Here is a 13,130-nt window from a genome sequence, read left to right as displayed (position 1 = left end):
ACTTAAATAGCTTTTCTTCATCACCTACTTTAAGTTCTAGCTTTTTTTTTGTTTATCTTTAGAGCACTTTCCAGTATTAAAAATAGCATGAACTTGTGCCCAGCTCGAAAGCCACTGCAGCTCGAAAGCCACTGCAGCTCAAGAGTGAGAAGCTCACAGCACGCGGCAGCAGACCCCTGCTCCGCTGTCACAGGAGCTTCCAGAGCTCCCGTTCTCCTCTGCTGGCAAAACTGCCCCAGCTCAGCTGCTAAAAGCTCCTTCTCTCTCTGTTCATCCAGTCCCAGCAAGACTACAAGAAAGGAATCCAAAAACGACAAAAACAAAACTCTTCATCAAATGTGGGAGCTACTTAACAAAACTTCTATACTTTCAATCACCACCATTTATATACTCAACATCCAATAAAATGTTGCGACCTAACCAGAAATGGGCATTTTACTAAACTGTATAGATAAGGCACGGCCCTGACTTACCTTCCAGTTGGAAGATAATTTTGGAACCTAATAATCACAGCTCAGTGTGGTACACCCCACTGCTGTTTGGTTGTAGCTGTGTAAGTGTGTAGGCCTTTGACAGCTCACTCCTAGTCCTGCAGAACCGGTTAACCAGTTGTTCCATAATGCACTAGCCTTAAGTTTACTCGTTCAATTAAAACATCTCATACAACTCAGATTTTAAAGAAAAAAGAGAACACAAACTTATTGAGCACTTATGTTCCAAACAGTATAGTGTACTTAAAGCCAGTGATCTCATTTAATTTTCAAAACAGTCTTTGCAACAGCTAGTAAGACTCCCATTCTGCAGCTAAGTGAGACTAAGTTATATAGCTAATAAGTTGTGGAGATAAAATGAGTATCCAAGTCTTTTTGGCTCCAAAGCAGAAGTTTTTTCATAATTACATGCTTCTTTCCAAAGAATAAAAATCCATATTCTCTCTAAAGTCAAACATAACAAATTATTTCTTTAAAGATATGAGTTTCCTAAAAGGCCTAAATTAACCAACGTACTCTACAAGTTGACTAAGTTACTTCTGATACAAAGTTCATATAGTTAATCCTTTTCACTTTTACACTTGAAAAAGTACTTACCTCCACATTATTTGACAGAAGAACTTTATTTTTAAAAGGAACAACTTCTCCCTGTAAAGATTTCATGGCAGTTATATACTTTGACTCCTCATCAAAGCACACACTGTTAATACCTATAATACAAAAGCAACAATTTAAACACAAAAGCAGTAAAGGCTTAATTATTAGGCAGTGTATATGATTGCCACATAATACATAATGTATATCACATAATACACATTATAATGGAATAGAATTACATTAATTCAACTATATAATGTAATAAAACAGCTTTTCATAACCAAAAACTGGAAACTTGACTGCCCATTAACAGGTGAATAGAGACACTGATATATATTCAACTGACGATTTTCAACAATAAAAACAAAATATAGTTGTATGCATCTTGAAAACATTATGATGAGCAAAAAAAGTCAGGCACAAATGAGTGCATAAGAACACATACTGATGCCCCTTATATGATATGAGACAAAAAGATAAGAGGAAAAGGGGAGGGTAAACAGGACTTCCCTTCCCCAAAATTTGCACTCACTTTATACGACATAAAAAACCTTAAAACACATAACCTACTTTGGTCTTCAGAAAAACCCTGTAAGTTATTATTCCCAACTTAAAGACGAAAACTAGATTTCAGAGAGGTAAATTAATAACTAATAAATAGCAGAGGTAGAGCTTCAAAGCAAGCTTTCTGATTGCAGGAGTTTTTTCTACCACCTCCCACACACCAAGTCACAGTTACAGATATAAGCACTCTAATAAGCTTCAGATATATCGTAGTTAAGTAAATACTTCTGTAAAGCAGAGAGTAAAGATTTTAGGTTTTTACAGGTCATAAGGTCTCTGTGACAACTACTCAGCTCTACACTTGTAGCACAGAAGCAGCTATAAACAGTAATGGGCACGGCTGTATTCCTTCCAACGAAATCTTACTTTCAAAAATACAGGCAGTGAGCCAGATATGGCCTGTGGTCCTATAGTTTACTGATCCCTGATCATGTAAGAGATGATGAAAATGTCTTACTTCTTAAAGTTTATTTGAAAAATATAGCTCTTTTCCCAAAAAAATGAAGTATTTCGAGAAAAATAATCATCAGTTTTTGTAAAAAATCAATTCCATATGCAATTAACCAAATAAAGTGATTCAACAAAATGAAAGAATATTGTCATATGCACTATTATTCTATACTTTTTTTTTTAACCAGGCAATCTTACCTTTCCATAGCTTAATTATTATCTATATAAAGATGACTCCCAATTTTTACATCTCCATCCCAGGTAACTCTGCTAATAATTGCCTACTGAGAATCTCCACCGGAACGTCATGTGGGAGACCTGAAGCTCAGTAATGAAGGGATATGTTCTCCTTCACTTCCAGACCTCCGCACACCCTATTCCCCCTGCCTCCTCATTTTTTTCCTCTAGCTAGAAACTATACATTCTTTAGATCTCACCTGAGATGTCATCTTTTCATGCCCCAAAACCGAGCTAAGTATCTTCACAGATGCAGCTATAATACCACATACTTACGTCAATCATAAAAACTGTCACGTATTATATTCGTTAACTTACTAGCTTGCCTCACCCCCTAAACTAAGTTCTCTGAGTGTATGATCTGTATTTTAACGAATAGTCTGCCTAAGAGCCTAATATTACACCTGGTCAATAGATGAAACAAGAAATATCTGTTGAGTAAATGGTCAATCTTACCAGCAAACAGCTTCTTAAGGTGAGACTGAATGACTGATGGGTTGGTAGACTGGCCCAGTATTTCTAATAAGTCATCATCACCAATAAAGTAAAATCTTGGAAACACTGAGCGTTTTTCCTAAAAAGAAATAAAATAAAAACAAAAAGAATAGTCTTCCCTTTTCAAATCATTAAGATATTACAGTACTTTATAATTTATTACATAAAGATTTTTTTTAAAAACATGCCTCCAAAAATTCATTTAATGATTTCTGACATCTTTGGAGCTGATCGAGTATCGTTAGTAGAGAATTTCTGATTCCTGCATGAGTAGTTAACGTTGTAACTCTACTGTCTTTCTTGATGTCGGTCATTATTGACCTGCAGAAGGAAAAGAAAAGTTATTTTCACATCTATTTTAACAGGTTTTGGCTGAAAGAGCGATATGGAGACTACCTTAAACAAACAGTAACGTTTAACAGCAATGCATCATGCTTCTAATAAATAATGCTAAAAATTAGTATCCCGTTACCACTTTTAACCTCCATCATCGCACATCCTCCTATTTCATTCATTCACTAAACAAATATTAAATCCTACCTCACAAAGATAATGGCTCAGTGATAAAGATATTAAATAATTTCTCCAAATATTCAAACAGAAGTATGATAAATGCTAACAAGGAAAATGCTAACAGGGTATTATAAGAGTTGCTAATGGGGCAACCCCTAACCAATGGTTTCTTTGAGGAAGTAATTGGAGCTGAGATTTGAATGATGAACAAAGACAGTAAGTCAATGAGTGGAAGGGAAACAGATGATGCTAATGATGTAAAAGTAATTAGCTTGTATTAACCACCTCACAATATGAATCAAAAACTGTCATGTATGTCTTTCTCTTATGTAGTTGTACTCACCTAAAATCTTCATCGACCCTGTTGAAGCGTGTCTGTTCTTTTGGCAATGCTCCACGGCCAAAAATGGGTTCCAAATACACCCACTTTCTCTGAATATGGTTTAAATTCTGTAGGTATTCATCTAACTCTGCAAGTTTTCTCTCCCAAATTGACACTTTATCTTCAAATCCTTTATAATAAGGAGAATCCTTTAAGGACTGAAGAAGGCATCTATTATCTCCAACTTGATTGACTATGTCTTTCCAGTCTTTAATCAGCTTGATAGTTTGACTTTGGCTGTCTTCATAATCAGTCAAGGTAAATACTGCTCCAACTCCCCAAAGATCAAGTTCCCGTAAAGCTTCTCTGATTGTCACTTCACCCTGTGCCCGACTATTTAAATCCTATTTAGCACAAAACATCCATATTTATTACTTCAACATTATCATATAAATAAATTACAAGATATCTATTTTATAAGAAGATATATTTTTATTTGGCTTTTCACCATAAGGCAAAAAAAATGTAAATGGATATATTTTACATGCAATCCAAGAGAATTACTGACTAATATATCAAGGGATATCAGAGATTAAGTATCCAGGTTCACACTGTCAGAATATATACAACGTTCTGCCTTATGCTTTTTACTTCTAAAAAAACAAAACTTAAGCATCCACTGCAAAACACAAAAACAGTCTGGCTTATTTAATATTTTGCAGACCTCAGCAATTTTACTGTAACTTAACTGTACCTCTAAAGTGATTCACAGTCGTCTAGAGTTACCTCCTATAGCAGCTGTGCTCTTGCAGCCTCATGATTATCTACGTATACTGCAGGGTTATTAGCAAACATCAAAGTGCATACATTAGATTGAACATAAGACAACTTGACATCCAGTCCTTTTACTTTTACATTGAATGGGTCGAACACAACATAGAAAGTCTGCTACTTAGAATTGTGCGGGTTTTACTTTTACCTGAGATCACTGTTAAATCTGATTAGCAAATTGATTCCTGGCTTAGCTCTCTGGATATCCCATAGTATAAATCTATTTTGTGTAAAATGATTTGTATTCTTTTGCCTTTTGATTAAAGCTGGCACCCTTCTTAATGTCAGATGTATCTTTCATTTCAGGTTTTTTTCCCACTCTCTCAAAGAAGAGGTTTATATTGTCTCTCTCCCTCCACATAGTTTCAGATGTATTACTAATGAAAGAATTATGGAATAACGGAATACTGTCACTATGTTAAGGGAAGAATGAAATTTAACTTGCCGTTTTATTTAAATAAAATACAAAGCAAAATCGTATGTTGATAAAGGTCAGATTTATGAGATACTTATAAAAGTGGTTCTTACTTTAAGGTCTGAAGCTTTGGCAACAATTGTATCAGCTACTCTAAGCAGATCACCAAAGAGTAATTTTTCTAGACTAGTTCCCCTAGGAAGGCCGAGTAAGCGAAACAAGTCAAGCCAGTGATCTGGAGAAAGATGCTCCCCTCTCACATACTTCAAGATAGGAACTGCAGTCTGTTAAAAAAGAAAGAAAGAAAGAGAAAAAGACACATGCACACATGCATACATAGATCAGCAAAATGCTTATTATTTAATTTTAATTACTTATAAAATGTTTTATTAGTATTATCTTATTTAACAACATTGAAATCAAATTCTTAAATAGAATTGTATAAAACTTTATTAATAAAAACATTGCTGTGGATACACGCAAATTTGCCTTTGTGGCTTGATATATTTTAAAACATGACCTAAAATATTTCTATTTTTATGATTTTAGGATATGACCTATATTCTAAATATGCTAAATGACCCATAACCTAATTGCTAAATTAAAAACATGGCAATTTATAACTTTAACCATAAGTTTCTTAGTTATAACTTCTTTCAAATTGTAGCAGAAATATCAGTAACTTCTATGGTTTACTCTACATTTTCTATTTTTTTCATGTAATGGAATCATTAAAAAATATATAAACTAAAATTACAGTTCACTCACTACATAATAAAAAGATACAGGAAAGGTCCAAATATCATTTTTAAATAGTAGGATAAGTAAAACTATCTTACTTTATATTTGTCAACCTCTGCTTGTAATTTCACTGTCATTCCTGAATGTTCTTCAGTCTTTCTTAATCTGTCATGCCAATTCATCAAAAATTCCTCAAACAGGTATGTCTTAGTCCTGTAAAATACCAGAAATGCACCTTCAAATTTATATCCCCCAAAACACGCAAAATTATCAAGAATCTAAATATTGTTTATGAATCAAACCGAAAAGTAATCCAATCTTCATTGGCCATTTCTTGAAATCCCTGTTGAAATTCTTCATAAAGGGCCCAGATTTGTGCACAGCTCTCAATATCCTTAGAGACGCTATATGCCAGAGAGAAGTTGGGCTCTTCCAGTCCAAAATGATGGCAATCATCACTATAGAAACAGGCAGTAAAATATAATTGATTTTAAAAAAAAGAAAAACTGTTAAATTACTAATTAGTTAAACTTATTGATATTTAACTGGATTCCCTGTGTGTGTGCATGTGTATGTGCACATATCTGACAGTGGAAGTAGACGATGGGGGACTATGCCTACTTTATATGAGAATTTTCTACCAAGGTATGGCTGCTTCTAAGTTCATTAAAACGCATTTTTTCCAAAGGAGTCAAAGTTAGTAATACATATAAATATATTTTATGTACATAATATATACCATATATAAATATTCAGAATTATATAAATTAATGAATTAATGTGACAAGTGATTAATATTAATATCCATTAATATTATTCTCAATTGAAAGTATTAGCTTCTAGAATGTAAGCTATTCTTCATCTAATCAGTGTAATGCTATTAAGTGTGGTACTAAAACCTCCACTCACTCATGAAGGCAGTTAATTTGTGGATGCATTTGTCTAAACAGACAAAACCAAAAACAATAATTAAACTTAGTATCTTGTATTATTATAACATAAAACAAATGTTTCTCTTTGAAATCTCATTATCTTGCTAGGTTCATTTTTCAGAAGCTCTAAAAGTAACTTTCCATTTTTAAATATAATGAGATCACAGAAAGCCAAGTATCCCAACTACTTAATTTAACTTTAAAGTAAATTTAATTTCCTGTACTACTTCTAGGCCTAACCAGAAATTTGCTTTTCTTTTAAAATCCTTATATAATTTAACAACTGCTAAGGAAGCAGTAGCATGAGCACTTACTATTGGTATTTTTAAAACTGCTGAAAGTTTTAAAGTTTTAAGGAAAAGACATTAAGATAACAGATATAAGAACATTACTACTTAACATATAAATATAAAACTTTTTTTCAAAATGAGCACTATCAATTTTAAAGAAAAAACATACACCAGCTTTTTCCTTATGACTTCAAGATCGTCAAATTCCATTTTTTTCTCTTTTATGGACTTTGCACTCTTATCAAGAGTATTTTGCTGGCCAGTTTCAATAACATCATCACCAGGCTTTAGTTGGTCCCAACGAGCTTTAAATTTTTCCAATTCTTGATAATAATTGTGAAGACGTGATTTCACATTTCCTTTCATCACTTCAATCTATAAGCCAATAGACTTTATATCATTTAATTTGAAATAAAAATCTCACTTTATATTCAATTTTTTATTTCCAACATTTTCTATTTAAAGGTCAAAAAACCAATAGCAGCTTTTCAAAGATTTTCAATTACTGATTTCAAGTGCAATAAAATAACTCAAAAATAAATTAGACCAATAAGTTTAACAATAACAAGAGATGTACTGCAAACATCATGACAGAATCACTCATGTGATTAACAGCATCCAGCACAACTATCAACAAAATCAATGTGGTAAGAGAATAGTTTGATCTATGACTGCCCGTTGTTCTGCCTGAGAACACAGCTGCTTAACAGAGGAGGGCATGTCCCCGTTTCCTGTGCAGCTAGCAGGCATAAGTCTAAGTGCAGGCCAATAGGATACGAGCAAAACAGATGTGTACAACTTCCAGACCATATCCTTCAGAGACACCATGCATAGTATATAAACAAATTTATTCTTAAGAAAGACTGAAAAGAATGTCACATACATTCTTGGTGTAGGAGTAAGTGAAGATAAATTATGTGACAAGATCATCATTTGTACAAAGTGTTTTACTACACAGAAGTACTGAGAGAGGTCAATTTCATCAGCAATATAAAATTCTTACAAACTTGAGCTTTCATGGAACAAAGATAAGCAAGAAATCTTAAGTGTGAAAAAAATTATCTTCATTTTAACAAAATGACTAAAGGATTCTTACCTGATCTTTAATCATAAGTTGGTGACTTTCCATCATCAACTCAAATTTATCCCACTTAGCTTTCAGATTACTAATTGTCTCTAAACCTCCACCTGCCACAGTTCGTAAAAGTCTGTTTTTATCTTCAGCTTCTTGAAATAAGGGCAGAATCTAAAGGTTAAATGAAATAACTTATAAAAAGCAACCTATCGTATCAAATTTGTTAAAATTCTATTTATTTTAAATTGTTTCATGATTTACTCTTTTTTAATCAAGAATTTTGCTTTTAAATAATTTGCTAAATTCCTGAAGTTTCTAATACTTATTATATACCAGGTCATCTAAGGCACTCAAACATCAAAGGTTAAAAAGGATAAAAAGTAGTAATATGAAACTGAATTAAACCATGAATATATAAAGACAATACTATAACTGTTCAAAGAAATTCTTTTAAGAGTTACACTCATAAGAAAATGCTAAAGAAGCTTCTAAAAGAATTAAGATTAGTTAACTTACGTTCCTAGTTAATCACTAAATTATCCAACATAATATAGCAAATGGAAAGTCATGAAAAAAGGTACTTAAGAAAGGGACAACTGAAGAAACAGAATTAAGCTCCTGTATTCCCCTGAAATGCTCTGCTGACTATGTACAATTAGCAGCCCGTTAAACCGTCTGGCTGCAGGTCACTAAGTGCTAATCTGCTCAAATTGCTTCTAGACCTTTTAAAGCACCATAAAACAAGTGTCCTATAATTTATACTGTACTTTTACTATTCAACAAAGCAATAAAATCCATTCAAAGGTATTTAAAATCACTAAGGATACAAAATAGACAACAACAAAAAAATTCAAGTGTATCTCCGCGACCAGTTTGCAATTCCTAGACAGGATCAGTTCCACCTGAGAAACAGGAGAAACAATGGACCAAGAAGCCATGCTGTACTAGGAAAATCAGTGAGAGAAGAAACAGTAGGATTCTAATTTCCTATACTTGTGAACAGCACTCAACCTGTAACAACATTACAATAGTTTCCTGGCCTACCTGTATGCATTCCTACTTCTTCAAATCCATGTACCAACAGAGACACATATCAAAACACAATTCTGTAACATATTGCTGCTTAAAACCCAGCAATGACTCTTCAAGGCCCACAAAGTCAAACCTAAGACCCTCAGTGTGGCTCCCATGGCCTAGATTCCGTCTCGCTCTTTATACCGTCTCGTGCCGCTTCCTGCCACGTTGTTGCTCCCAACGTACATCTATTTCTCTTCTCTTAGTCTTTGTGATGATACACTTCATGTCTTTCGTCCTACTTCATCATCAATCTTGTTGCTACCTCCGTCTATGTTTGAACTCTAAATTTTGTAATGCTCAAACCTGATTCCATACCCTCTACGGTGTTGTCAATCAGGTGATCTAGTTCAATCCTATGGCTTTAAATATCTTGAATATAAAGATGACTTTCAAAGCAGTATCTCTAGTCTTTACCTTTATTCGAAATTCTATATTCCTCATTCTGACATCAATCCGCACCACTTCCAAACTCCAAACTCCCCCCTCCAGCCATGCTTATCTCAATAAATGGTACCATTCGCTTCCCACTCAAGCCAAAAACCTAGAAGTTGTGTTTACGTCTCTTTCTCTAATCCCCCTCTACTTTTATTGCATTAGAAGGCCTTGACGCTAACCTCTAAAATACATCATCCATTTCTCTGGTTGTCTCCATCTCCTTTGCTCCTACAAGGTACAAGCGTCTGTCGTCTCTTTACCAACTGCAATATCCAACTAACTGACATTAGACTGCTACTTTTGTCTCCCTGCAATCCACTATCTACAGATCAGCCAGAGTAATCACTTCAAAAATGTAAACCACATTGTGTCCCTTTCCTGCTTAAATTCCTCTAAGGACTTTCTGTTACTCTCAGAAAAACTCCCCAAACTCCTAATGATTGTCTAAAAGTGCCTTTATAATCTGGCCCTTGCCAACCTCTCCAATTTTACCTCAAACCATTTTCTTCCTTGAATAGTATGGCTTTCTTGATAACTAAGTTTCTTGACGACATTTGCATCTATCTCTTCCACAAGCATAGCAAGCTCCTTATCTACCTTAAGATCTTCGTGTTTGCCGCTCAATCTGCCTGTGAATCTTGGAATGGCTGGCTCCTTACCTTTCAGGTCTCGGTTCAATGTCATCTATCTGAGAAGGTCTCTGTGATCACCTACCCTAAGAAACATCCCCTGTTGAGCATGCTCGTTCTCTCACTGCTCCAGCTCCTCCTCTCTGTCTACGTGTGTCTCTCTGCCTCTCTCTCTCTCAATGTTTCTGTCTCTCTCTCACACACACACACGAACGTGAATTCCATGAGAACAGAGCATGTTCACAGCTGCAACTCTTAACTCCTAGCACAACTCCTGGAATGTATCAAGTGATCTCTTAAGTATTCATCATATAAATCAATGAATGAACTGAATAATTTTTTCTTCATTTTTGGCATTTTAACATCAAGACAATGACACATGGTAACAATAGCAAAGCAAAAAAGAATAAGAAAGAAGACCAATTATTTAACTTTCCCATCCATCCAAGTCTCACACTGGAGTTCTATCCCCATCTCCCCCATAATCACACCTCTGATTTAGCTAACTGCCACAGCTCATAATGCCATTCTTTCTTTTGCTACTTCCTTCTAATAGACAAGTATGTTATTTTATTTGCCTTTAAACCCCCTTTATATCCTTAAGCCTACCATATAAAAGTTTGTAATTCCTTCTGCCATGAAGGTATATTATTTCACTCACCTCTAAACTATCTTTACAATTTTAAGTCTCTCATGTAATAGGAATACATAAAAGTTCATATTCTATTTTCAATTATTTCTCCTCCTTCCTCTAAACATAACTAAGATCATCTATAATATTTTCTATAAAATTTTTTGACTTGCTTATTCTAGGCTCTAGCCTTCTGAAGCTGTTTTTATGAATATTTATCTTTGTCTCTAATTATGAGTTCCTCCATCGTGTGTGTGTGTGTGTGTGTGTGTGTGTGTGTGTGTGTGTATTCCTAACTCAGCTCTAACTTCACACTTCAGCATCCTAAAAATACAACCCTGGAAGTAACAGCATGAATTTAAGTTTAGTCTTACTCTAGCAAGTCACATCATAAATAGACCACAAATACTTCTGAAAACATTAAAAAGAATTATTGTTACTGGTTCATTACACCAACATAACATCAAGAGTCCAATCATGAACTGAGCAATTGGACTAGATTATATGGACTTCCTTGTTATATTGACATTATACAGTATTTTTAATAGTCATATAAAATTACCTAATTTAAACATCTCCAGTACAGTTTAAAAAAAATGAATAATTTTACGTTGTGATTCTCACCTGTGGCTTCCGTTCCTGAAGCTTACTGTATTGTAAATTTGCATTACCTATCTCTTCCACAGATTGGGGCATAATTGTTAAGATTTCCATAGCCTCAGTAACAAACGTATCAATTTCATGTAAACGAGCTGAATAGGTAACATTGAAATATAAGAAATATTATCACCAAAAATATTCAATTACATAATTTCTAAGTCAAGGCGTGTTAGAAGTAATCACTACATGAAACACATTACATCCTAAGTCATCATTTGCTTTCATAAAACAAAATTCAAAACATAGAACAGGCAAAGAAATGTCCTCTTACGAAACTGGTTGTTTCACATTATATTTTGAAAAGAAATTTTAAAATGTACTCAATTCCCAGTAAATTTTGCTCAAAATTTTTAACTCAGCTTTTTAAATAATATGCTTTTGTAGATACTGACAGGCATATATAGAATAGATAAACAAGATTATACTGTATAGCACAGGGAAATATATACTAGATCTTGTGGTAGCTCACGGCGAAAAAAAATGTGACAATGAATATATGTATGTTCATGTATAACTGAAAAATTGTGCTCTACACTGGAAATTGACACAACATTGTAAAATGACTATAACTCAATTAAAAAATGTTGTTAAAAATGCTAAAACAGTTCAGTTTAAAGGAAAAAAGAAACACTGGGATATTCTGGAAACTAGTACAGGAATACCTTGTTTTATTGGGCTTCACTTTATTGCATTTTGCAGATATTGCATATTTTACAAATTGAAGATTTGTGGCAACGCTGCATGGAGCAAGTTATCAATGCCATTCTGCCCTGAGTATTTGCTCACTTCACATCTGTGTCACATTTTGGTAACTGGCAATTTTTCACTTTTTCATTATTATTATGTTTGTTATGGTGATCTATGATAAGTGAGCTGATGTTACTACTGTACTTATTTTGGGCTGTCATGAGCCACACCCATTTAAGATGGGGAACTTAACTGAAAATGCTGTATGTATTCTGGCTTTTCTGCCTCCCTATTCCTTGGGACACAACAACATTGAAATTGGGCCAATTAACAGGCCTCTAAGTGTTCAAGTGAAAGAAAGAGTAACACATCTCTCATTTTAAATCAAAAACTAGAAATGATTAAGCTTACTGAAAAAGGCATGTGTAAAGATGGGAGAGGCCAAAAGCCAGGCTTCCTGCATCAAACAGCCAAAAGGAAAGTTTTTAATGGACAATAAAAGTGCTACTCCAGTGAACACACGAATGGTAAGAAAGCAAAACAGCCTTGTTGTTGGTATGGAAAAAGTTTCGGTGATCTGGACAGAAGATCAATCCAGCCACAACAGTTCCTTATGCCAAAGCCTAATCCAGAGCAAGGCCTAACTCTCTTCAAATCTACGAAGGCTGAGAGAAATGAGGAAGCTGCAGAAGAAAAGTCTGAAGCTAGCAGAGGTTGGTTCAAGAGATTCAAAGACAAAAGTCACCTCCATAACATAGAAGTTCAAGCTGACGCAACAAGTGCTGATATGGAAGCTACAGAACGTTATCCAGATGATCCAGCTAAGATAATAAATGAAAGTTGCTCCACCAAACAGATTTTCAATGTAGACGAAACAGCCTTCAATTGGAAGAAGACACCTTCTAGATCTGGACTTTCACAGGTAGAGAGGAGATGTGAACGCTCAGATTCAAAGCTTCAAAAGGCAGGCTGATTCTCCAAAGAAGACATACAGATGGCCAATAGGCAAATGAAAAGATGCTCAGCATCGCTAATTATCAGAGAAACGCAAACCAAAA

The 13,130-nt window shown here is 34.3% G+C and overlaps 1 protein-coding gene across 5 annotated transcripts in view; it reads right to left on the bottom strand.

Annotated features, from left to right (window-relative positions):
* Positions 1 to 13,130, bottom strand: part of DYNC2H1 (dynein cytoplasmic 2 heavy chain 1) — a 264,211-nt gene that overhangs the window by 213,258 nt on the left and 37,823 nt on the right. For all 5 annotated transcript variants that reach the window (XM_031460657.2, XM_031460654.2, XM_064492852.1 and 2 more), the window contains exons 20-29: positions 11,350 to 11,477; positions 7,975 to 8,124; positions 7,048 to 7,253; positions 5,959 to 6,114; positions 5,755 to 5,869; positions 5,029 to 5,199; positions 3,691 to 4,073; positions 3,023 to 3,155; positions 2,796 to 2,913; positions 1,089 to 1,201 (exon numbers count right to left, since the gene is read on the bottom strand). In XM_031460657.2, the coding sequence (XP_031316517.2) occupies positions 1,089 to 1,201; positions 2,796 to 2,913; positions 3,023 to 3,155; positions 3,691 to 4,073; positions 5,029 to 5,199; positions 5,755 to 5,869; positions 5,959 to 6,114; positions 7,048 to 7,253; positions 7,975 to 8,124; positions 11,350 to 11,477 (1,673 nt within the window). The remainder of the gene's footprint in view (positions 1 to 1,088; positions 1,202 to 2,795; positions 2,914 to 3,022; positions 3,156 to 3,690; positions 4,074 to 5,028; positions 5,200 to 5,754; positions 5,870 to 5,958; positions 6,115 to 7,047; positions 7,254 to 7,974; positions 8,125 to 11,349; positions 11,478 to 13,130) is intronic.

Source organism: Camelus dromedarius, chromosome 12 (assembly GCF_036321535.1).
Source record: "Camelus dromedarius isolate mCamDro1 chromosome 12, mCamDro1.pat, whole genome shotgun sequence".
NCBI lineage: Eukaryota > Metazoa > Chordata > Mammalia > Artiodactyla > Camelidae > Camelus > Camelus dromedarius.
Note: the sequence above shows the minus strand (reverse complement) of the source record. Positions and strands in the feature narration are given on the sequence as shown.